Genomic DNA, 23,679 nt, shown 5'->3' on the forward strand with positions numbered 1-23,679 from the left:
AGGAGCCTACATTCTAAATTTAGCCATGGTGATGGCTGCTCATGGAGATGATGTGTTTTCATCATTCCCTGCTCTGCCTCAGCTTTTCAGTTGAATCCCATTTTAATTCCCCATCCCCAGCAGAGGGGAGCCTGCACTAAGCAGGAATGGTGAGATCAGAGTCTAAAAGAGCACAATCAATGCAGTAAACAGAGAGGCAGGATTAGAGGTCTGATCTCAGTGTTACATCTTGCAATCCTTACCCTGAATTGCAATAATGTAAATAAAATCTTACCAGGAATAAAGAGTGCCGGATTTGGTGCCAGTTTGGAAAGACCTGCCCTTTCTGGGCCCTCAGACTGATGTCCAAGTAAAGTTTTGAGGTTTTTTTCAAAGTCCTTAAATTGACACACTTAATGGTGAGACCTGGTCTCCATGGAACTGGTGGCAGCCATACTGGGTTGTTTCTCTTACTGGTGTTTTCCCTGACCTTACCTCTTGCTGAAGTCCCGTTGCTATTTCTGTGCATTGAAGCAGGTGTTTCTGGATGCTGTGCCTAATGCTGCACTCTGCTTGCAGCAGTCAGTAGGGTAATAAACTCTGATAGATATGTTCTGATAAAACCCATATATTTAGATCCTAAGAATTAGCTAGTATATCGCAAGAGTTGTATAAGGTGGCAGTTCAGCAAAGTGTCAAATTGGACTCTGTGATTCAAAGAATACGTTTATGTGGCAGCCACTTGGAGTGGATTTGTAAAAGGAACTGAAAATATGTAGTACTGTGAGAAGCCAGTGTTTATGTGAAGTACCTATCATTGTCAAAATGTGGTGCAGTGGCTAGAACAGAAAATGGGAGTCAAACAGTCTAGGGTTTATTTTTGGCTCCAGCATATCTGTACTGAAGTCAAATTAATTAGAGCTAAATACAGTAGTCTCTCCTTATATAGGATTTTTGATCCACTTTCAGAACTCTGTTAGAGATACGTACTATTTTGTTTTTCTAGAGGATGATCTGAAAGCATTGAAGGAAGTTGCTACATTTTGTATTAATGTATGCAGATTTTTTCCATAAGTGTGTGAGTTAGCATGAGATGTATGACTTCTGTGATGGGAGGGATAAATGTGTGGAAATCCATAGCTGTTGCCAGGTGCCAGTCTTAATCAGAAACCTGTCAGCTTCAGTGAAATTTTGCATAGATATTTTCCCCTGTCAGGTGACCTACTTAAATAGAAGAAATACTGTATAACAGTCTTACAGATGTTTCTGGGCAGAGTGTCCCTGTTCTGCGGAGTAGAAGTCCAGGATAAAAAGACAAGTTTTCATTTATTGGTACATTTTCATTCATTTAAATAAAAAATTTGAATAAAGGAAGTTTAAATATTTTGAATGTGACTTTTGCTTTTTAAAAATGATTCTTTAAAGAACCAAACCGAAACAATCTGATGTCTCCAGAGGAATGCCTGCATAGTGCTCTGCAAAAGGTATCCCAGTGAACTCCAGGGGAGCTCTTTTGAAGAAGTTCAGCCTCCTGGACAGTGAGTTTATCTTTGGGACATTGTTTACAGCACATGCCATGGTTTGGCTGTCCCTACACTGTACTGTGCAGGGGATAGCAGATACCTCCTTAGAGACTTCCAGACAAGAGGATGTTGTGGTTCCCTTTTGTTTCTACTTGCTTCTAAGTCTAGATGGTTGCTCAAATGTACTCCCAAGAGTGGAGGCAAGAGACAGTCTAAGCATATGGGCAGGGGATTCTGCAGAGACAAGATTTGGCAGTGGTTTGATCCCTCTGGGCTGGCTCGGGCCTCTGTTGCACTGAGTGTGCTCTCTGTCTGCATAGAGCTGGGCACATTCCCTTTGGGGATCAGTACCTCATAGAAGTAGGACATAATCACCTAATCCAGTGCTTGCAAAGCACAGTCCTGAAATAATTCACAGAAAAAAACTGTATAACAGGGTGTGTTACTGATGAGAAATGAAAAGCAGAGCTATCAGAGGAGAGGGAGATACCAATTTGGTTGTCTATGTTGTCGTCTCCTGCTGGCAGCAGAGTGGGACGGGCACGGGACTAAGAGCAGCCACAGCTGGTTTGGCCATTCTGGTTTGCGTAATGGCCGAGGGCCAGAAACACCCAGGACCATGTTCATTTCTGTGCAGGATGGTGCCCCTAGGCAAGGCAAGCACCTTGTAAGATGAACATTCTGCTGTGACTGCCCTCCCTTCTCACAAGCCTTGTGTCAGTGGGGAGAGAAGCAAACCTTCAGGCAGGGCTGTCAGATGGCACTTTTGAAAGTACCTGAAGGCTGAAGCAATACTAACTTCACTGAAAGTCATTTAAAAGTCAGCGGGACTTGGGCTTTTAAATCTTTCTAGTGCTTTTCTTACAAGTTACCATCAGTATTTGAAAATCTAATCTACTGGCTGTGCCTCCATTGCACCATCCATCTGAGGATCTCTAATCAAAGCTGTAAATATCTATAAATCTGTAATACCTTATGAATTTTCTATATTGACTTGAATTTTGGGATGTTTACTGTATGAGTATATTGATTTAGGTTAATAGGAAAAATAACCCAGTCAGTAATAAAAGCTGATGGTAAATCAGCCCAGTTCAGGCGAGTGACAGGCAAGGATGGAGAGATCCTGCAGGCCAAGGCCAGCAAGTCAGCATGAGTGGCATGTGTAGCTGGTCCATCTTTTCCTCTTTCTTGGGGCAAGGAAGAGTCCAAGGGAGATCTGTTGAGGGGAGAGCAGTGTCTCCTGATACATGAATCAGCTGTAGTCATGTTACCATCAGGTGACACAAGATACACCTGTCTGCTCTTCTTTAACTTGCTGTTAGGCAATACCTTGGATTTAAAGGCACTGTTGTTACGCTGTCCCAAGCCACTGACTGAAGTCCAGTGGAGTCCTCGTAGTTTGTTAGATAAATAGAGTTCATTCTCATCCTCCTTCTCATCTCAGGGTTGCCTCTTCTGGTAGGAGCAGCTGCTGGATTGTGCACTGGGAAAGAGAGTGATGCCTCACACCCCAGAGAGGTGCAGTCAGAACAGCAGAGGTGTCACTCACCACAGCACACTTCACCAAATCCTGGGTGCATGGGGGAAGGCAACCGTAGGTTATCCAATTCAACAACTGATATGGACCTGTACCATTTTGCCTGAAGCCATTCTGTAGACTGCAGGGAAAAATATTAGTGATCTGCAGGAAAAGCCAGACTGCCTGACATGGATGTAACGTTAGGCTTAGCTGCAAGACCAGAAGCAGTAGAATCTGTAACTCGAGTATCTTATTTTCTGGTCAAACTCGCGTTGTTCTAACTCAGTCTTTTATCCTTGTGTTTTATAAAGCAAAAGAGCTTCTTTTCTCTGTTAATTTCCAGTATATTACTTTCTTGTTTTAAATAAAGCTCCTGCTCTATTTTTGAATAACATAATGAGTGAAAAATGACTTTATTCATCCTGGCGGCAGGACAGCAATTTGTTACACTGCCAGCTAGAGGACCTGGATCAGAAACAAATTTGGGTTCCCAGGCTTTATGCCAGAAGAGCTGAGACATATTTTTGAGGTGATGTACTTGGACTCTAGGGGGAAATTGTTGACTGAACTGAGCTGCTTTCACAAACATCCTGCCATCTGAGCCTTGACACACTGCTGGTCTTTGCCTCAAATGGGCAGGTCCCCTGCCTCGCACTGTGTGCTGCAGCTAGGAGCTGCTCCCAGGAGCTGCAAGCACAGGTGAAGGATTGAGGATGCTTTCAGTGGAAAGCATTCACACTTATTTATCACTTATTATTCCATTGATCCAAGCACAAGGATCAGGTATAATGACGACTGTGGGTTGTTGGAGGGGCGGTTGTTGCCCTTTCCACATGGGGCCAGAGCTGAAACTTGAGTAGAGGATGACGCAAGGCCATTGCTTCCCACATGACCACCCTGGACTTGACCTAGCTCCACACCACCCTTTGAAAGCACTCTCTCTCTGTTGCTTCCCTGTAGCCCTTCCCAGCATGCTCTGTGGCCCTTCCTCATCTCCCAGACCATTTCCACCTTGGCCATGCTCTTGCTATCTTGGGCAGATGGCAGGTGGAAGCTGGAGGCATGGACTTAGAGTGGAGCAGCCCTGAGAAGTTTGGTAACTCTGAAGCTGCAGCTTTTTTAAAGGACTGAACCTGCATAGGGCCTGATCTGTTACAGTTACTGTTTGTGTGAGGCAGCATCTTCCAGCTGCTGTTCTCTTCATGGATAAAGATATCATCAGCTGGAATGATCTGTTTCCACATTTTGTGTAGACATATTAAGTGCTTGGAAAAGCTCCAGGCACTTCAAGTGAGTCTGTAAGGGAAAAAGCTACAGGCTAAGACTACAAGGGAGAGCATTAGGACCATTTTATTGAAAAATAAATCCCTTTTATCTGGGTGGACGCAATACTGATAATTATGACTGTATGATTAGATGGTCATTGATAGGTATGTTTATGTATTATATTCTGATGTTTATATACACCTGTAGTTATTCAGAGGGTGAAATGCAGATTATTAGTAGCACTGCTGGAGCAGTAGGAAGGCACTATAAAATCAAGAGAAGTGCATAGGCCTGAGTCATGTGTCCTAGATATATGATAATTACCACAATACACAAGAAATAGGGTTTTCAAGCAAAGCTATGAGGTGACACATTTAAAGCAAAGGAAGAGGTTTTTTTCACACAGTCAGTAGTTAAAGCATGGAACTTCTTGCTACAGGCTGTTGTTGATGCTGAAGCTTACAGGAACCTTTTTGAAAGGCGGTAGAAAAAAAAATATCTTTGGGTTTACAGCATACCACAACATCTGATTGCGTCTTTAGCTTCAGCTTTTAAGCACCAGGTCTCTGGAAGTACAGGAGAATGCTGCAGAGTATTGCTGTGCATTTGCCCTGTTCTTCCTTAGGACATGGCTGGAACAAGGATATGGGCAAGAGGAGCTTTGCTCTGACTGACTTCTTCAAATCTTACAGTAAACATTAAATGGAGTTATGTGACAGGGAGGTAAGGAAGAAATAAAGGTACAGGGTTGGATGCTGATTAGCACTGGCGTGAATCCAAGGATGCAGTCAAATAGTGCACAGAGCCACAGAGCACCAGGGTACCTAAGGACAGCTTCAGCCCAGCTCCCTAAGGACTCTGCAGGCACCAGCATCACACTTCCCACTCAGTAAGGTAAGCACAGGCCTAAATTTCCACCTGGCCAATTTCAAGATCTTATTCCATCTGCCTGAGCTATGAGAGTAGAAACTGCTCAAGTGGAACCCATTAACTTCAGTAAGGACCCCCTTTGAGTACTTGACAACTAAAAACCTAGTCTTGAACAGAGCTGAGCACACACTTGCCATGGTGTACATTCACACACATGAATACATGTATCACCAAGGGCCCAGTTGCAGACCCACACTTGACATGTGAGTGCAGCATGTCTCTGGTACCCTAAATCTGATGTGTGTGTATGAGAATTCAGAGTCAACCCTGGCTGTGTACAAGAAGCGTGGAAGACCAGAGCTGTAGCAGAAGAACAGGTAGTTAGTAAGTTACTGATGGCAGTGCTTGTTGCAGTCCATTTGTTTTGCCTTTTCCAATATTGTAGAGTGTCGCTGTTGTACCGGGGATGGCGAGAATAACGACATAAATTCAGTCCAGGAAGAATAGAATTATTTAATAAATTGCAAACTCATTTATTTAACTTGGTTTGCTTGAATGGCATGAGGCCACTTGTCCCTTGACCATCCACCTCCCAGAGTGATTGGCTAAGACCCTATAACATCCATTTCAAAATATTTTCCTCAGTCAGTATCAACAGACTGTGCATAGCAAACAACAGGTGCAAGATAGAGTCTTGGTTTACAAAAACCTCTTCACTGTTTTCAGTTAGCCTGCGTGAGAAAAGCAAGACTTTCACAGGATGGTGGCAGAAAGTTGGAGAGTTTCTCTGCTTCTAGCTTTTCAGCATCCACAGTAGAGGTTGTGACAATGGACAGAAATACATAAAAGTAAGGGTGGTACATGTACTCTCTGGCCTCATCTGGTCAGCACTTACAGATTTTCTCACTTGGCAAAGCGGCTACCCTGTAATCACTGGAGCATATAAATCTTGGCTCTTTTTGGACTGGGACCTGTGCATGGTAATGGATGAGCAGAGAGGCAATTTCTTTTATAAGGAGGTGAGCATTATGCAATTTAAAGGTGCCACAGTTTTTCCTATTTGTTGAATCCATGAGTTTTTTGCTTTGTGAACATCTGAATTTTCTAATTGCTGGTAAGAAATACCTACAGTTTGTTGTAATAATATGACCAAGTCACAGAGTAGCCCAATGTTCCCCACTGATTGGCATACACTGGGGTCTTGAGAGCTGTGAAATTATGTTGTTTGGAGAGCTAAGAGGAAGGAGGAGTAGCAGGAGTTTTCCAGTAGAGGTAATAGCCACAGAGTGTCTTTGGATTGGGCTGCATTTGCCCTGGTACCCAGCATAATCCAGCTGCCTTTGCCTCAGCGGCATCAGCTGGCCCCAAGGTGGCGGTCAGCGTTAGCCGGTGCTGGCTGTGTGCGCTATCATGGCATGGGAGTCTCGCAGGAGTTTGCTGAGACCGGTATCTCAGGAACCCTCCCAGGCAACCTCTTAGGTCAAAGTCATCCAGGTCACTCTCAACAAGAGTAGTGGCATTGACCAGTCAAGAGATTCACTGACACTTGTAGCCAAGTATTGACTTTGTTGCACGCAGTTAAAAGCTGTACCGCCAGTTTGTTTGCTGATCCTCCCCCAGATCTGGCATTCCTCTGATTATGTAGCCAACTGTAGTTTGTTATTATTTAGACCAAATCATGCCTTGGGCAAAACTGACATCACTGCTGGGCCTCATTAGGGAAATGAAGAGCAGGGTGTGGGGAGCCAGCTGCAGGAAGTGCCACTGTTTCCCACTACTGGAACTGGGAGGCGGATGCCCCTTGCCGGGCAGGTTAGTGGGGTCTGTGGTTTCAATGTAGCCCTTTGCCAACACCCTTCAGTTACAGGCGGCATAGGGATCTCACCAGGTGGAGAGATTTTGTCCTGGTGTCAGCTGGGATAGAGTTAATTCCTTTCTAGTAGCTGGTAGAGGTCTGTGTTTTGGATTTAATATGAGAGTAATATTGATAATACACTGATGTTTTAAGTGTTGCTGTGCCGTGCTTACCCTAAGTCAAGGACTTTTCAGTTTCTCATGCTCTGCCAGTGAGCAGGGCCAGAAATAAACTGGAAGGGAGCACAGCCAGGACAGGTGACCCAAATGGGCCAAAGGGATATTCCATGCCATCAAACATCATGCTCAGTATGGGGGGAGATGGCTGGCAGGGGCTGATCACTGCAGGAGTGCGGGCTGGGCATCAGTTAGCAGGTGGTGAGCAATTGTATTGTGCATCAGTTGTTCATCTGTTATTATTATTGTTGTTGTTGTTATTATTATTATCTTTATTTCAGTCATTAAATTGTGCCTAACTCTTGAGCTTTACTTTTTTCCACTTTTCCTTCCCATTCCAACTGGGGCTGGGGGCAGTGAGCAAGTAGCTCTGTAGGACTTAGCTGCTGGCTGGGGTTAAAACACAACGGCTTTTGTTGAGTCGACATGCATGCTATGTGGTGTAGGCTGCTCCATTGCTGTCTTGTGTTTGCTTTTTTCTAATGGCCATTTTAAAGAGCAGTACTAACAGGGCAACATGGTTTCTGTGCATCTCTGGTAATTTCAGAATCATGGATTTAAATAAATGAAGACTAGTCACATAGTTGTTCGTAGGTGGGAAAGTCTTTGTCTTCAAGCAGTGCAGAATTTCTCAGTCTGCTTAGTTACAACAGTGACAGTTTGGAAGAAAGAGAGTGATTAGTGAAATCTGCAATACTCATTTCATTTGCAAACTTCCTTTGCTAGCCATTTCTCTTTTCTTGTGTTTAAATATCACCTTGGTGTTGCCTTATGTCTCCCACACTTTACCTTACTTTATACCCTACTGGACTTCAGCTATGTAATTCCTGGCTTTCCCTTTTATCTAGTTGTTCCCGACCTTTGGAGTTGATTGTGTAACCAGAGGTGCAAGTAATGTTTTCCCACTGAAGATCAGACACATCATATAAGACATTGTCTTCAATGTCACTCTGTAGTTCACTCTGTCTTGCTAGTTCAACCCGCAACAAGTTACTAAAGTTAACTTATAAATGGTGTGAGTAATTTATCTTATGAAAAAGGTACTGTTTGAAGAGAGTAAATGCCTGTTCCAGCCACCACAGCAGCAAACTCCACCACTCGTGCTGCTAACATCCAACCACTACCTGCCTCTTATTTCACACTAAACAGGATAACAAAAGCATTCTTACAAATGGACTGTTTCTAAACATGTCAGAAGCTTTTTTGGACCAGCACCTAAGAAATGAAACTGGTTTTTTAAGACCTGTGCTTTCATTTTGGCACAAATTATAGATGTTCACAGAAGTGTCAATAAGTGCAGGCTCTGGAGATGGGCTGCTTCTCATTAAACATGCATATGCTATTGTCTTCTTACTTCTTTAGACTTGGCCTTCATTTCGAGGTCAGACTTTAATTTCTGAAGAATGTAATTTAAAGCTATGTATAGTGCTTTGTCATTACCTGGAACTACTAAAGAAAAAGACTTGGCACTGGCAAAACAAATATGTAGGAGCTGCAGCTGCTTTAACTCTGCTAGGGGCAGTGAAAAAGAAGGTCTAAACATTTGAGTGATTTTAACAAGGGGGCAGAAGCAAGTGAAGTGTCTGTTGCATTGCAAAAAGTTTTACAGGCAGAAGCTGACAACACAGGAGGCTGCTGCTCCCTGTATTTAAAGTTTGCTTTGCCATTTGTCTTGAGTGGGTTCAGTGTTGTAGTGAATAATTTATAGGCAGCATGAATGAGCTCATTAGTCACCTTTTCAGAGCTTAAGTGAGTTTTGTGGTTGTCATTACATGGGTCTTCTGTTCACAGGCACGACAGAAGGACGGCTCGGCGGCTGCCTGGTTTGTGCTGGCACAGCCCCGACTGGTCCGTCTGCTGCTGAAACCCCAACTCTGGTGCCCAGCAGTGGTCTGATAACCTGCTGGGCTTTTTCCAGGGATAGCTTATTTCTTTTTTCTTGCATGTGATGTTTGGTTTGATATTGTGTTGTTTTCATGTTGGGGTTTATTTTTTGTTGTGGAAAAGAATACTGAAGATTATGTGACAGGTGATGTGGAACAGGTAAAACCCTCTACTTGCATACAAGCAATAAAAATGACTTTTCTCCTCGAATGTTCTTAAAAATTTTGTTATAGCCTGTCTTGATTTTGGCTGTGATGGAGTTAATTTTCTTACTAGTAGCTGTTACAATGCTGTGTTTTGGATTTATTATGAGAATGACATTGATAACATGCTGCTGGTTTAGTTGTTGCTGTGCAGTGCTTACCCTAAGTCAAGGGCTTTTCGGTTTCCCATGCTCTGCCAGCAAGCAGGTGCACAAGAAGCTGGGAGAGAGCACAGCCAGGACAGCTGACTGCAACTGGCCAAAGGGATATTCCATATCAAAGAGCATCATGCCCAGTATATAAACTGGGGGAATTGGCTGGGAAGGGCTGATCACTGCAGGGGGATGGGCTGGGCATCACTCAGCAGGTGGTGAGCAATTGTATTGTCCATCATTTGTGTGTCCATCTTGGGATTTATTTCTCTCTCTCCCTCTCTCATATCTCCCTTTTCACTACTATCATTAATATAATATTGTACTTTATTTCACTTATTAGGCTGTTCTTAACTCATAGGTTTTACCTTTTTGCAATTTTCCTTCCCGTCCCGCTGGGGGTGGGAGGAGTGAGGGAGCATGTGCATGGTACCTAGGTGCTGGCTGGGGTTAAACCACAACATAGCCATAACATTTTTTTGTCCTTGAAATGCTTATGGAACTAAACTGTGCTGGAACTAGCTGAACCCAAGAAAAGGGCTCAACTATCAATGTTTGCAAGACTGCAGATTTAAAGAGAAAAACATTCCCAAGATTATTTCATAGTGCTTTGGCAGTTGAGGCCCACCCCATCCTTGTGGCATCCCTGTGAGAAACCTGTGGAATGTGAAATTTTCTTGCAAAAAGTCTGTGAGGTACCAGATGCACCATACCTCCCAGATCAATGCAGCTGCTCACTGAAGTTATCTGTTGCCAGAAAGACTGGGGCAGTGCCAAAAGGCCCGGCAGAAATTAATGTCCCAGTGAATAAGTCAGTCCATAATAATAACGCACTCTTGTCACCGTAGAGAAGCCAAAAGGTGCTTGCAGGGAAACCCACATCAGGACACAAATGTAGCAGCCAGAGGGGTGGTTCTCTGGCCACGGAAGTTGCTGCTGGGATGTGGGTACTTTAGCTGTGCTGTTTTTCTGTGCCAGCTTTCTTCCTTCCTCCCAAAATCTTGCTTACCTGCTCTGCCTGGTGGCTGCTCTCTGGTTCAGCCTTGGAGGCCACCTCACTTGTGGCTGTGGAGGGGAGCACAGGACAACATAGAACCTGTCTGCAGATGGCACTGACTCTTTTTAGTCCTTCCACTGCAGTTTTTCATTGCTTTTCATTCCTCGCTCCCTGGTGCTTTTGGTGGGCTGGTCTGTAGCACTAAAAAACCACCAAGGATAGAAGTCTGCTTATTCATTTTATGGCACCTTGTGTGTTTCCCACAACCTGCACCCTCTCAGCATCTCTTTGCAGACACAACTGTAGGTCAGCACAGCCATGCTTGTGCTTCATCCCTGCACCACCTCATACAGGCTCTCGTAGTTGTCTCTGTGTTGTCACAGTCTGGGAATCTGCATTTGACAGGATTTCCTCCAGGAACAGTGTTCAAGAAATGTACAGGAAGAGTAGAGCCAAGTATTGAGGAGAGGAAGGGACCCTGGAATATCCTGTGCTGCAAAGAGCTGGAAATCAAGCTGGTACTCACACAAGTGTAGTTGTGGCTAGGAAATGCACCTGGCACAAGCAAATGGTCAGAGGAGAATAATTGCTTTCTGGCTCACAGCACTAGTGATGGTAAACTGTTTGGTGTCAGTTGCCGAGAACTTCAGTTGATGAGATGTGAACGCAGACTTCACTACCAGTGAGGTCCTGTTGCAACTTAATTTTGCATGCCTAGATATACAAATAAAGGACAAATTCATAAAATTATTGATGAAATGGACCATTTGTATGCAGGAAAGCTGGGGCAGAGTTTGAGATGTTGACTTGAAATAATTTTGTCTTAGTTTTAGAAATTCCACTTGGAAATGCAGTTTGGGAGCTTTATAAAAAGAACATGGTTTTCCATTGTAGTTTTTCCCCAAAACTTCTGATCTTTACTTGTCTGCAGTGTTAACTGCTGCTTTTCTTCCATGCTGCTTTTGAGAACAAAAATACAGTTGATTTCTGGTTCTGCTGATTAGTTGTAAGTTTTTAATCTGCCAAGTGGTGAATACTGATGATGAGATGCGCCAGGCCACATCTTGTGGCATTACACCTTTACAACACATAGCAGAGTCTGAGCACCAAACTCCAGAAAACAGTTCTTTCATTTTTCAGCCTCTTTAAACACTGCAACTGCACGAGAAATACTGGCTTGTTTTACAGTTAATGTACTAACTAATTTAGTTAGGTGAGTTCAGACCAATATAGCCATCATAGCAGAAGACTCCAGTAAAGATAGGTTTATCCCAGCAACATTTTGCTTTCCACTGATTAGGCTACTAAATAAGCTGCACTGGCCGAAGCTTCCCTTTCCCATTATAAGCTAGGTTTGTGCTTGGGGTCCTTGTGTGCTGGGTAATTACACTGTGAAAGCATCTCTCATATGGACCCATTTTAACAAATATATGTAGGACAAATGAGCATGCATGATGCTCTCCTCCCACCATGCTCATGTACTGAAACACAATTGCTGGTAGCTTCTCAGCTGTGTATAATTTTAGCACTAAGTATACTCATTTTCCTAGAAGCTGCAAGCAAGTGTTACTACAATAACATTGCAAATGTGCATACATTAATTTATAAAGGAGCTATTTAATAAAAACTATGGATTTTATTGGGAGAAATTAATTTTACTTTAGCCTGTGAAACAGAAATGCCATAGATAGTTTTGTTTGCTCACACTTCTGACAAAGCATAGTATTGGAGCTCCTTTTCTCACAGATTCAGTTCTGTTTCCGTTGGGTTTCACTTGCTGGGGAAAATGAGAACTTGAAGAGTAATTAAATGCAAGGTTGGGAAAATGCTTTGTAAATCTGATTCCATGTTCTCGAGTGAATGAGCAAAAGATCTATTGGTTAAGCTGGAGTAAACTGGGCCTTCATTGCATGTGCAGCTTATAGCTTAGTGCTTGCTGTGGGTGAAGAAAGGGGAGTGAGTGCATGCTTGCAAAAGCCCTGGGACAGGCAGGCAGGGTACAACTGCATTCGGAGTAGCTGTGAAGCCAGAGCTGCTCTCTTTCAGGGTAGCAGGGCACTGTTTATCAGCCCGTTAGCTGTGTTACCGCTGTACAGGGCAGAGACTCTGACTGTTCTGGTACTGTTCCAGGAACTCAGTCACGGCTGTTTCTCTGCCCCAAAAGCAGGCATAGTGCAAAAAACAAAACCAGGCTGGTCTGCTGTGGTTAAAAATAAAGAAGTGTTGATATTTCAGGAGAAGAATGCTGGGAACAGGAGTTGTGAAAGAGGAAACGAATAAACACATACTGTATTCATGATTTAGTTTTTATAAGTTCTTGAAGGTGTCCAGTGTGCTTGTGCTCTGTACAAGATTAAATCCATTGCCTCAGAGAAAACAGAAGATTAGAAATACCAAGACTGATGGGGACACGCCAGTCATTCTGCATGGGGGAAGAATTGACACAAAATGAGATGGTCAGTGTACAGGTGTCAGGGCCTGAGCTGTGTCCCACACTGAGGGTCTGATCACAAGTGTCAGCAACCCTGTCCACATCTCTCTTTGAAAAGTACATCAGGACCCTTAAGAATTAGGAGGGGTTTTTTGTACAGCTGCGTGTCAAATTCTAAATCCTAATGAGCAAGCTTTGCTGGCAAATTTGCAGCAGACTTCAGGGAAGAAATCTGACTCTGATGCAGAGAGAATAAACATTGGCAGGACACCAGTCAATAAAGATATGGTAATTGGAGACCAAGTTAGGAAGAGGGGCTTAAAGGTGAGGATAAATAGTGCAGGACTGCTGAAGTGTGGCAGGTGCGGCCGGAAGGCAGAAAGTAGAAGTATTTAGCAAGGTCATGTGACATGAAGTCCTGCTTTTGACTGGGACAGTGGTGCTGTATTTTTTGATTTAATACGAGAATTCTGTTGATATCACACTGATGTTTTAGTTATTGCTGTGCAGTGCTTGCCCTAAGTCAAGGACTTTTCAGTTTCCTGTGCTCTGACACTGAGCAGGTGCACAAGAAGCTGGGAGAGAGCATGGTCAGGACAGGGGTCCTGAACTGGCTGAAGGGATATTCCATACCATAGAGCATCATTCCCTGTACATAAACTGGGGGGAATTGGCCAGGAGGACAATCAGGGCATCAGCAGGTGGTAAGCAAATGTATTGTGCAATATTTGTTCCTCTTGGGTGTTATTCCTCTTTCTCTTGCGTATTATTACTATCATCATCATCATCATCTTTTATTTTGTTTGAATTATGAAACTATTCCTATCTTAACCCATGAGTTGAGATAAGGTTTTTTTTGGTTTTTTATTCTGATTCCTCTCCTCACTATGTGTGTGTGGCAGAGGAGCAAGTGACTGTGTGGTATTTAGTTGCTATCTGGGGTTAAACCATGACACATGGTCATAATACTAGCAAAGAAAGATGTTCTCAGCAGAGATGGAGATTGAGGGAGGAAGACGAGCCCGTGAGCCCATGACCCTTGCTGTGCTTGTGTGCTTGATGGCTTGTGGGAAATTTTCAGGGATTCCAATCTAGAGGAGGATAAGAGATAAAGGAGTATAGGGAGATGGCTGGAAATCCTCATTAAATAAGATACTGCAACATCTGCAGTTGGTATTCTGAAATCTGAGTGGAAAGATTAGTCTGTTGTATATTAGCCCACAAGGCTAAAGTGCAGCTCTGCACTGTTGGAACTTCTAATCAGCCTTCAGTACGGCAAGTACTTTGGTCTTGATGTACAAACAGTTTCATCTGTCAGTGTTGCAAATCTTTTGCTAACTGAATTAGTATTATTGCTGTCTCAGAAATAGGGAAATCAACACCCTAATAAATTTGGTGGCTTGCCTGAGATTACAGCGAGTATTTAGTTACTTGATGGCCATATATTAGTTGTTCTGCTGCTGCTGTAGTCCCTAAGCCAGCAGTTAATGTTCTTTCAATGGTGCTGTGTGAGGCTGTGTGCTCCTTTTTTAAATCAGTCGTATTAGATATTCCAGCAGTCAGAAGTTTGGGATCAGTCTTCCCAAGAGGCAAGATAGTAGTGTTTACCTTGTTGCTGGTATTTTAGTGCTCTGCAAGTCAGCAACTCCAGTTGCTGTTGAGCTCAGGGGCTAGTGGGAGCCAGCGAGAGGCTGCCCTGCACTGCTGCCTCTCACGGGGCACCAAGCAGGGTCTGCCAGCCCTCTGACCCAGCGGGCAGCCTGTCCCCCTGCTCTCGTAACCTCCACCACCTGCTGCCGGCCCCTGTGCTTGATCATGCTGGCTTTTCTGTCTGCACAGCAGATGTCTCACAGTGGCCCTTCAATGCAAGCTTTAGTGTGCGCTCTGGGGAAATTCCTACCTGCCATGGAAAAACCAGAAAACTCTGAAAGTGGTCATATTCCACCAATATTGATGGGGAATTTAGCCACTGATTTTGAACAGAACTGAGCTGAATAGGATGCATACATAATATATTCAGGGTATAATTTTCTTTGCATACTACCCTGCATCTCATGAGGCTTCCCCCTTCTCACTTCAGAAATACTTCTCATTAGCTGAATTCTTCTTGGTAGTCTTTCAAGACACTTGACTTTTACAAGTGATAATAAATGCAATAAATCTCCTTGCTTGCCAATAAAGAGGCATGTTGATTCACTCAGAAAAACGTCTGAAGCATTTGGAGTAAATTCAGGTGGGTGGAGTTATGGCTTGATAATTTAGTTTGGGTTTGAAACCAAACGGCCATGAGATAAGAATTGTGTAAACTAATGGTCTTGATGACTGTTGGAGTGTTAGGGCTGGTGGAGTCACAGGGCAGGATTGCCAGTGGGTAACGATACTCTGCTCCCTGGTAGGTATTCTTCCCATTCTGCAATTCAGCTGCTGGTGTGTCTTCTTGAAAATATGCAAGAATGTGAAATAGCAGTTCCCTGGGTAGGGGAGGGAAAGCTATCGGCAAAAGAAGTCTTAGCTAGTTATGACAGGAATTTCTAGTTCCAGAGAATCAATGAAATGCTTCTTATCCCTGCACTTTGAGAATGAGGTGGTTGCCACTCTTATCTAAAACGGTGAATTTTGTGAGTGTCAGAGAGATTAAAGGAGGTAACCCATCCATTGGGAAATAATGCAGAATTCCTGAAAGGTCTTGAGGCAGCTGTCCTAACTTTTCTAAATAAAACAGCTAAAGTGTTTTCCTTCCTGGCTTAATGACAATTTCTGTGTCCAGGGAGGACTGCAGTGGGAAGGATACCTGTATTTCTGACTTAAATGATATTGTTTCTGCATTTCTGCAGCACACATTTTCTATAGAAAAAGGAAAATTCGTATTAAAGTATGCTAAATCTGCAAGCCTTGTTTAGCCAGAGCGGAAAATGTTTGGTTTTTGTGGACCAGCTACAAAACAATTCCATGTATTTGTTTTACGGGTAGACAGCCATACTTTAATTCTCTGCTGCAAATCACTGAAGCTACTTGAGATCTGGCATGTAACATAGAGGAGACTACGTTCAACTAGTGCTGTCTAGACTGGGCAACTTCTTTATTTTTAAATCAAGTTAGTTCCTTTCAATTAATTCAACTGATGGCAAGGGGTTTTTACTCAAGTTAATACTGGTTATGTCAGGGTATGATAGCAGAGGGGAAAATGCACCATTTTTCGTAATTGAGTCAAGCCTTCTTTTAAAGCAGATTTCCTTCAGGAAATATTTTTTCCCTCCCCCGTCGTCAGGTACTGCAGATTTCTGCAACACCGTTCTTTACTGTCCACCGGGAAGACCGACCCTCAGCAGTGGCCGCAGTTTCACGATGCCCGGAGCCAGCGGCAGAGCCGCCCTGCGGGATCCCGCGCCTGTCGCTGCCCGCACAGCCCCGCACGGCCCGGCTCCCGCTCACACAGCGGGGCAGGTGCCTGGCGCCGGCCGGCGGACTCGTTTGCGCCGCCGGGCCGGCAGGAGTTACCTGCCCACTGGGAAGGTGTTGAAAGATACCTCCCCCGCTCCTCTTGCGGGAGAGGTACAAGCAGGGCTCCGCTGTGCTAAGCCGTGGGCTCCTGGGGCTCGTCGGTGCCCCCGGTGTCCATCGCGGTTCAGCCGGGGTCGGCCTGGCCGGGTGGGGGAAAGGAGACTCTCACAAGTGGGAGCGCCGCGGCTGCCGATTCTCCGCGCATCGAGACTTCCCGAGCGCCTCCCGCCCGACCGCGGACACCCGCCCGCCCCCGGCCAGCGCCGCCGGCCCCGCACGACCCCGACGCCGGGCGGGCGCCCTGCGGGAGGGCACGGCCGGGTCCCCGCCGCCGGCCGGCAGGAACCACCGCCCTCCCCCACCGCCGGCGGCCCTCCCTTCCGCGGCTTCTCCCGTCGCGGATGGCCCAGCCCACGTTTTCCCTCTCTCCCCTCCCTCCGTGGTCATGTGTCGCCTTTTTTGTTTGCAGTGGAAACAATTTCTCGCTCTCGGGCTCGCACCGAGGCGGACCGCTGCCCGTCGGGAGCGCGGGGCGGGCGTAGGGCGGGCGGGCCCCATGCAGGCGGCGGAGCCCCGTGCGCCGGGACCCCCGCGGCACCCCCGGGGCTCGGGCTGAGGCGGGGGCGCGCCATGCCCGGCTCCGTCAGATGAAACTTTGTGCCGTTGCCATGAAGGGACCGCGGTGAAACCGCCGCCCCCCGCCAGGTAAGTTATTGTTGTTGCTGTTGTTGTTGTTGTTGTTGGGGGTTGCGCGGGGCGGTGCGGACCGGCCGCGGGGAGCGGCGCGGTGCAGTCCCACCCGGCTCGGCCCGGCCCGGCCCGGCGCCACAACTTGGCCGGGAGTTGGTGCGCGGCCCGGCGTGCGCGCCGCCGTGACCCCGCCGAGCCCGGCCGTGCCCGCGCCGCGGGGCCGCGCCCGGCCCGAGCCGTTCCCGCCGGGGGTCCCGGCAGCGCCCGGGCGAGGACCTCGGGGCACGCGCGCGCACGTGCAGCGGGGCGCGCGGGGCCGCGCGGGCCGGTGACACCTGGCCGGCAGTGGCGGGGTGCGCGGCGCGCGCCGCCCGGCCCGAGCAGCTCCGGTCGCGTGGCAACGCCATTGATTGGCTGCGGCCGCGGCCAATGGGCGCGCGCCCCCCCCCGCGCGGCGGGTGCGGTGGGAGCGCGGGCGGGGGGCCCGCCCCGGTGCGCCCCCCCCCGGCCGCGGCGGGCGCGTGTGCGGAGCGCGTCCGCCGGAGCTCCCGCGGGTTAAACGCCTTCGTCCGGCCGTGGGCTCGCCCGTGACCAGCGCTCTTTTGTCTGCCGGTGGGGCGCCGCTGCAGCCGCCACGGGCCTCGCCGGCAGTCCCCCCATAACCCCCACGTATGGCCCCAGTCGGGCCGCGCCGCCGCGGGGCCAGCCCCGAGCACCCCGCCTGCCCGCGGCGGCCCCGCTGGGAGCCGCTCTTCGGCCGGGCTCCGCCGGACTTCCTTGCCGGCTCTCCGTGCCGGCCCGAGGGGACTCCGCGGGGCTGCGGCCCCCCGGTCACCCCGCTGCCTGGAGCGGGGAAAGAGAGACGGGAAAAAAATCATGAAGTGATACGGCCCTTTGGGAGGATACTGGCAAATAAGGAAATTAAACAGAAAGAGAGCAGCATGTTGTCATAGCAACAGTGCAATTAAATTACTTTACTGTCAGCCATCATATAATTTTCCTGTTTAGAAGCTCATGGGACGGAACTTCCATTTGGAGTCAAAGTTGAGTGTGCAGCGTAGGTAGGCAATGCCAGTGCCCCTGCACGCTGGCGATTGCCTTGTTTACCTTCTGCTTGCGCTGGATGCAGTTTTGAAAGCTAGGAAGTGGGGCCGACTCAAGTTTGGCCTCCTGGTGTTTATGTCTGCATTAGTATTTTTTCCTTTTCCACATACTTACTCACGTAAAACTGCACATTTTCACTGAGCATGTTGAGTGTATTGATGGGCTTCTGTGCAGAAAAGTTTTGTGTGTTTCATTTTTAGTAATGTCTGCTTTTGTGTAACTTGTTTATAGAAAGACCCAAGGAACTTAAAAGTTTTCATTCTTGCGCATTTATGACAGCTAAAGTAAAGTCCATTATTCCTCTTGCCCATAATGGCTGTGTTGCTCTATTTTTCCCTGCAGATAGATAGTTTATTCTGTTGTTACCTGTAGCTTTTTTTGCCTTTCATTTATGGTATCGTTTGTGTGACTGCATGACTTCAGGTAACTGCTGAGGTTATATTTTAGGTACAGGAAGTCATTATGTTCGTGTTCAGTGTTTGTGCAGAAAATTTTGTCCTTTTAAATTCTGTTATTAACTCTGTTCAGTTTTTGTTCCACTTCTGTTCACATCTCCAGACTTAATTCCTGGCAGTTTGACTGTATGTAGAAGCTAAGGGAGCCTGTTTCCTGCTTCTGAAGTAGAATTGCTGGGCTCATCTGCTTCTCTTGAGTTGGGCAGGGGCCCAACTTCAGTTTGCTTCTGAAACACTCAGGTCATCCCAAATATTACTGCTCACAGGTGTCCCTCCAGGGCCTGCTGGTGCAGTACCATCAGCAGCTCATCCCACCTCTCATAAGCCATTGTTGAGCATCACAAGCAGTCCTTCTGACTCGTGTTTTCTACCATGTTTGAAATACAGTTCAGCTTATGTTAAAATCTTCTCTGTTTACATACATTTTTAAAGTACTCTATTGCTCTGGCACTTGTTTCCCCATGTCCCCTGAACTACTGGGTGTTGCTTTCCCTCTTGCCTTCTCCTGACTTTGCTGGTTTGCTCTCATTTCTGAGTTTTGGTACAACCAAGTCAGACAAACCAAGGATGTTTGTCTGCTTCAGCCTTTAGCCAGAGTGATTATAATCGTGGTGCTATTGTGTTGTCCTCAAACGTGAAACAGCTGAAATTAATCTGAAGCAACTGGCCTTAAGTCACTCTTACTTTTTTTTTTTTTAGTTCACATGCTTATTAAAGTGTTACAATTGGAGTATTCAATGGTTTGAAAACACCTCTTTATCACTAAAGAGATACGTCTTTGAGATTTCCTCTGTGGGACTTCACATACATGAAGCAGAACTGAGGTGTATCTGGATTATCGTCTTAACTCATCGACTGAAATTTCTTCCCTTGTGCTGACTTTAGATTATTTTAGTTAGCAGTTGTGGATGAGTATTATGTGAAACTGTCATGTTTAATACAGATGGCAAAAGCCAAGTGACCAGTTAGGGAAAAGCTGTCAAAATGTTACGCAGGACCTTTTTATGAGCTAACTTTTCTCTCCTTCTCCCTTTCTTTGGATTTACTCTCCCAGGAGCTGCTGTCTAAATGGGTCCAGTCATGCCTCCCAGTAAGAAGCCAGAAGGCTCAGGAATAAGCGTTCCCAGTGGATTGAGCCAGCATTATCAAGATAGCGATTTATCAAAGGCACTTCACGATGACGAGGACCTAGATTTCTCTTTGCCTGCCATCAGATTAGATAGAGGGGCCATGGAAGATGAAGAACTAACTAATTTGAACTGGTTACATGAGAGTAAGAACTTGCTGAAAAGCTTTGGGGACTCAGTGTTACGGAGCGTTAGCCCTGTTCAGGACATCGGTGATGACACGCCGCCGTCTCCTGCCCACTCTGACATGCCCTACGATGCCAAGCAGAACCCCAACTGCAAACCTCCTTATTCCTTTAGCTGCCTCATATTTATGGCCATTGAGGATTCACCAACCAAAAGACTGCCCGTAAAGGATATATACAACTGGATCTTGGAACACTTTCCATATTTTGCAAATGCGCCCACTGGATGGAAAAATTCTGTGAGACATAATCTATCCTTGAATAAGTGTTTTAAGAAAGTGGACAAAGACCGAAGTCAGGTGAGTTTGGAACTATGGGAACCTATCTGGCTCTGAAAATATTCACCTGCTAATCCCAGAATATGTCCTTAACAGTGAAATACAGAATGTGCAACTCTGTGCCTGGTAACATAGTTGATTAAGTTCAGAGAGCCAGCATTTCTTTAGCATTGCGCATTCTGATTTTATTAAATTCATTGTCTAGACATCTTTAAGAAAGTGCTCTGTGTGTGTGTGTGTGTTTTTTCCCCCCAGCTGGTGTCTTCATGCATAATGGTTAAATACTGTTTTTAGTTATCATGCTGTGGTAATGGTTTCCAGCTATACTAGATGAATGTAATCATGTTATAAATGGGCTGCTTGCTGTTCTTGGCTTATACAAATGTATAGTGAAAGGGTATGCCTTATGTAAGAGTCCATCTCTATTGCCCTGGTCTGTGTTGTAACCCAAAAAAGCTTTTCTTTCTTTTACACAAGGAGGATAATGCTGATGAAGCTCTGTTGCATTTCAAGCAGGTTTTAGAGAGACTCTTCAAAGAGAGGAGACAGGTCTGGCATCAAAACTGAAGGTTACCATTCACCAAAATTCCTGGCATTCTTTGGGGTCATGTAACTTCAGCTGGTGCAGAGCAGAAGCCCTGGGAGCACATCTTTGCTTTTGGATCTCGGTTGTTGTCTCCTGGGTTCATTGCTGATTTCCCAGCAGCGTCTGCAGGAAGAGAGGCTATGTGTAAGGGAATGGGGAAGCAAGCGGAGCAGTGGGGGCAGCCTTCTACTCCATCAGTCTGCCTGGGATCAGGAATCAATTTCTGAAGGGGACCTTCTCAAGAAGCAGTGGTCTGGATGAATCTTTGGCAAAGTATGAGTATATTGATAAAAATACCAGCTTGCGGATTAATTTCAGAGGCCTTCTCACAGGTTAGGGAAATAAATAGGTAAAATCACATCACTCATGGTCTGTCTCTAAAATTGGCTGAAGATCAGAAAGTGAACACTTCCCCCTGGCAGAAACAATAGATGCACTCAGCTTTTGTATCTCAGTGAGATAAATGCTGGGATTGTCTTGTAACTTGTTACCCTGAAACTAGACTTCTCTTGGTGGTGCTGTTCTCCCTATTTTGTGTGCAATTTAACTTTAAAAGCTGTGGAATAGAAGCTCAAGTAACTCTAGAGGAGGAGTCATACTCTATCCTAAACTAGCAACTTTTCATTTTAGATGAGTTAACTTTCTTTTCTATGGAGCTTTCATTTTTAAAAGGATTGACACATCTATTTTCCTTTTCTTTCTTTTTAAAAAGTATTATTACCTGGAATCCACTGTCCCCATATTGCTGATCACACACTGTATGTTGGTATTTTTATCAGTTATTTGCTGTGGAAGCTTGTGTGTGAGACTAAAAAAACCTGTTCCTGAACTGGATCTTGTTTCGTGTAAGCCAGAGTTTTAAATTCTGGTTTGGAAGTGAGACTGTAATAATAAATGCCACACCAGACTTTTATGACCCCGTCCCAGATTGTACGAAATCTTCACACAATGCACTTAAAAAACCACCAAAATACTGTAACTGGCAAGGCGTGTGTTTGACACTGCCATTTGTGTTCTGTTCTGTCCCTCTTCCTCTGTTTACAAGTTGACTATTCAGATTTCAGCTTCCTTCCTATGAGGAACTTGTCTCCATGTCTTTCTGTGAAGTATCCGGCGGTCCACTGAGCTCATCTGAACAATACCACACTGCACTACTGCTCCGTGGGGAGGTGGCGCAGCACAATGCATGACTGGTCACCCACGTCTCAAATTCGTGGTTACAGCCATGGTTACACAGCTAGACAACAAGGTGTGGTGGGAGGCCTTGCCTGTATGAATAACAGGGTGGAGTTTTATTAATTCCTGGAAAATCTCAGATTATGAGAAAGAATTTCTTGCACTTCCCGAAGATGCTAGTAACTGCAGCTAGCCAGCTTTAAGGTGAATGAGATGGGAATCTCAAATGTAAAATGCACCACAGCAGGTCATTCAAGTCCCCTGCTGGGTTTTTCCCTGTGTCCTGGCCAAGGGATGTGGCAGACAGAGTCCTGAGTTCAGAATTGGCCCTTGGTCAGAGTTGCTGAATCAGGTGCTTGACAGCTAATTGCGGACTTGGAAAGCAGTAAATGTCAACTGATGGCTTCAAAAATGCCTTCGTGTGTGTCCACGCACACTTGGGGTTGATTTGGTACCTTGCAGCAAATACCTCTGCTGTTCGGAAGGAAGGTGTCCATCTAAAGGGTTCTCTGGTTTTGGTATGGGGCTTGGGGCAGGGGAAAGAGGGGCTTTCATCTGTAAGGAATCATTTTATGCTGCTTCTCCTTTGCAGACAGTTTTTGCAAATTGCAGGTTTGGAGTCTGCCTGTTTTACTGGTTTTGCATGAAAAAAAACCCTCAGCATTTAGCAAATGGCATGTTATGAAATGCTAACAAGATGGGCTCTGAAACATGTACAGTATGGAGGGAAGGAGTTAATCAGTGCTGGGAATTGCAGGCATTTCCCGGTTGATGTGCATTGACACTTCGTGAAAAGCTAGAAGCTTTTCCTCTCATAGTTGTGCTTTCCAGTGTTTGTTTATGTAGCCTTTCAGTAATCGTTTTTCTAAAAAAAGTTCTGCTGAACACTTAATTCTTTTTTGAATTCCCTCTGCATAGTAGTTTTCTCAGTCTTGAGTTTCACTAGTTTATATTCATGGGGCTAAATATGCATCTAATAGTCTGCAGCTTTTTCTGCCTGCATATGAATGCTTGAATTTCCTGATGCGAGATCATTGTAACAGAGAGGAAAAAAAAAGACAGGCTTCATCCCCATTGTGGTTTTTGACTTGCCCTGTCCTGGTGCTTTAAGTCTGGTGTGGAATGCTGGGAAAAGAGGATTTGTTTTTACATTGCTGCTATTCCATTTCAGCTGCAGTGCCATCAGGCTTACCTGGCAAACCAAAAGCGTGGCTGTTAGTGTAACTGCGATGAGGCTGATCTGGGTTGAGACAGAGAGCTGGGTGGAAGAAGGGAAAATGCTGAGCCCTTGATTGTACAAACCTCTTTGCATTGAGCTCAGCAGTTTAATAATAGTTGGCCAGAGTATGAAGTTATCACATGATGGGGAGTAGATGCGGAGTTCCCTGGCTTTGTTTGTACTGCCAGACCTGTGAATTCACTTGTTCAGATTAATCCTATTGTGAACATACAGATCTAAATGTCCTGTAGTCTGTGTCCCACTTAGTACAGCCCGTTAGTCCATGACTTCCCTACCATCTGGTCCTTGGCTATAGAGAGGAATTTTTCTTGTATATGTGTCTCCATAGCAACGAGTTTGCAGTTGATATGGAAAGTAAGCAGTTGCCGTAGCAACGGAGTTACTGATGTGGCAGCTTCTCTGCTTGCAGGGAAAGGGCTAAGCTAGTTCAGACCCATTATGTAGGTTTGCTGTGATTATAGCTATGCCCACTAGAGCTGTTT

The 23,679-nt window shown here is 45.6% G+C and overlaps 1 protein-coding gene across 8 annotated transcripts in view; it reads left to right on the forward strand.

The window, feature by feature from the left end:
• Positions 1 to 23,679, forward strand: part of FOXN3 (forkhead box N3) — a 212,436-nt gene that overhangs the window by 56,468 nt on the left and 132,289 nt on the right. For 3 of the 8 annotated variants that reach the window (XM_048305694.1, XM_048305693.1, XM_048305695.1), the window contains one exon: positions 19,660 to 20,216. In XM_048305694.1, the coding sequence (XP_048161651.1) occupies positions 19,674 to 20,216 (543 nt within the window). In that variant the 5' untranslated portion in view covers positions 19,660 to 19,673. Of the gene's footprint in view, positions 1 to 16,861; positions 17,062 to 19,659; positions 20,217 to 23,679 lie in introns of those variants that run through there. The other 5 variants (XM_048305691.1, XM_048305696.1, XM_048305698.1 and 2 more) reach the window with 4 other exon arrangements.

The sequence above is a fragment of the Corvus hawaiiensis genome, chromosome 6 (assembly GCF_020740725.1).
Source record: "Corvus hawaiiensis isolate bCorHaw1 chromosome 6, bCorHaw1.pri.cur, whole genome shotgun sequence".
NCBI lineage: Eukaryota > Metazoa > Chordata > Aves > Passeriformes > Corvidae > Corvus > Corvus hawaiiensis.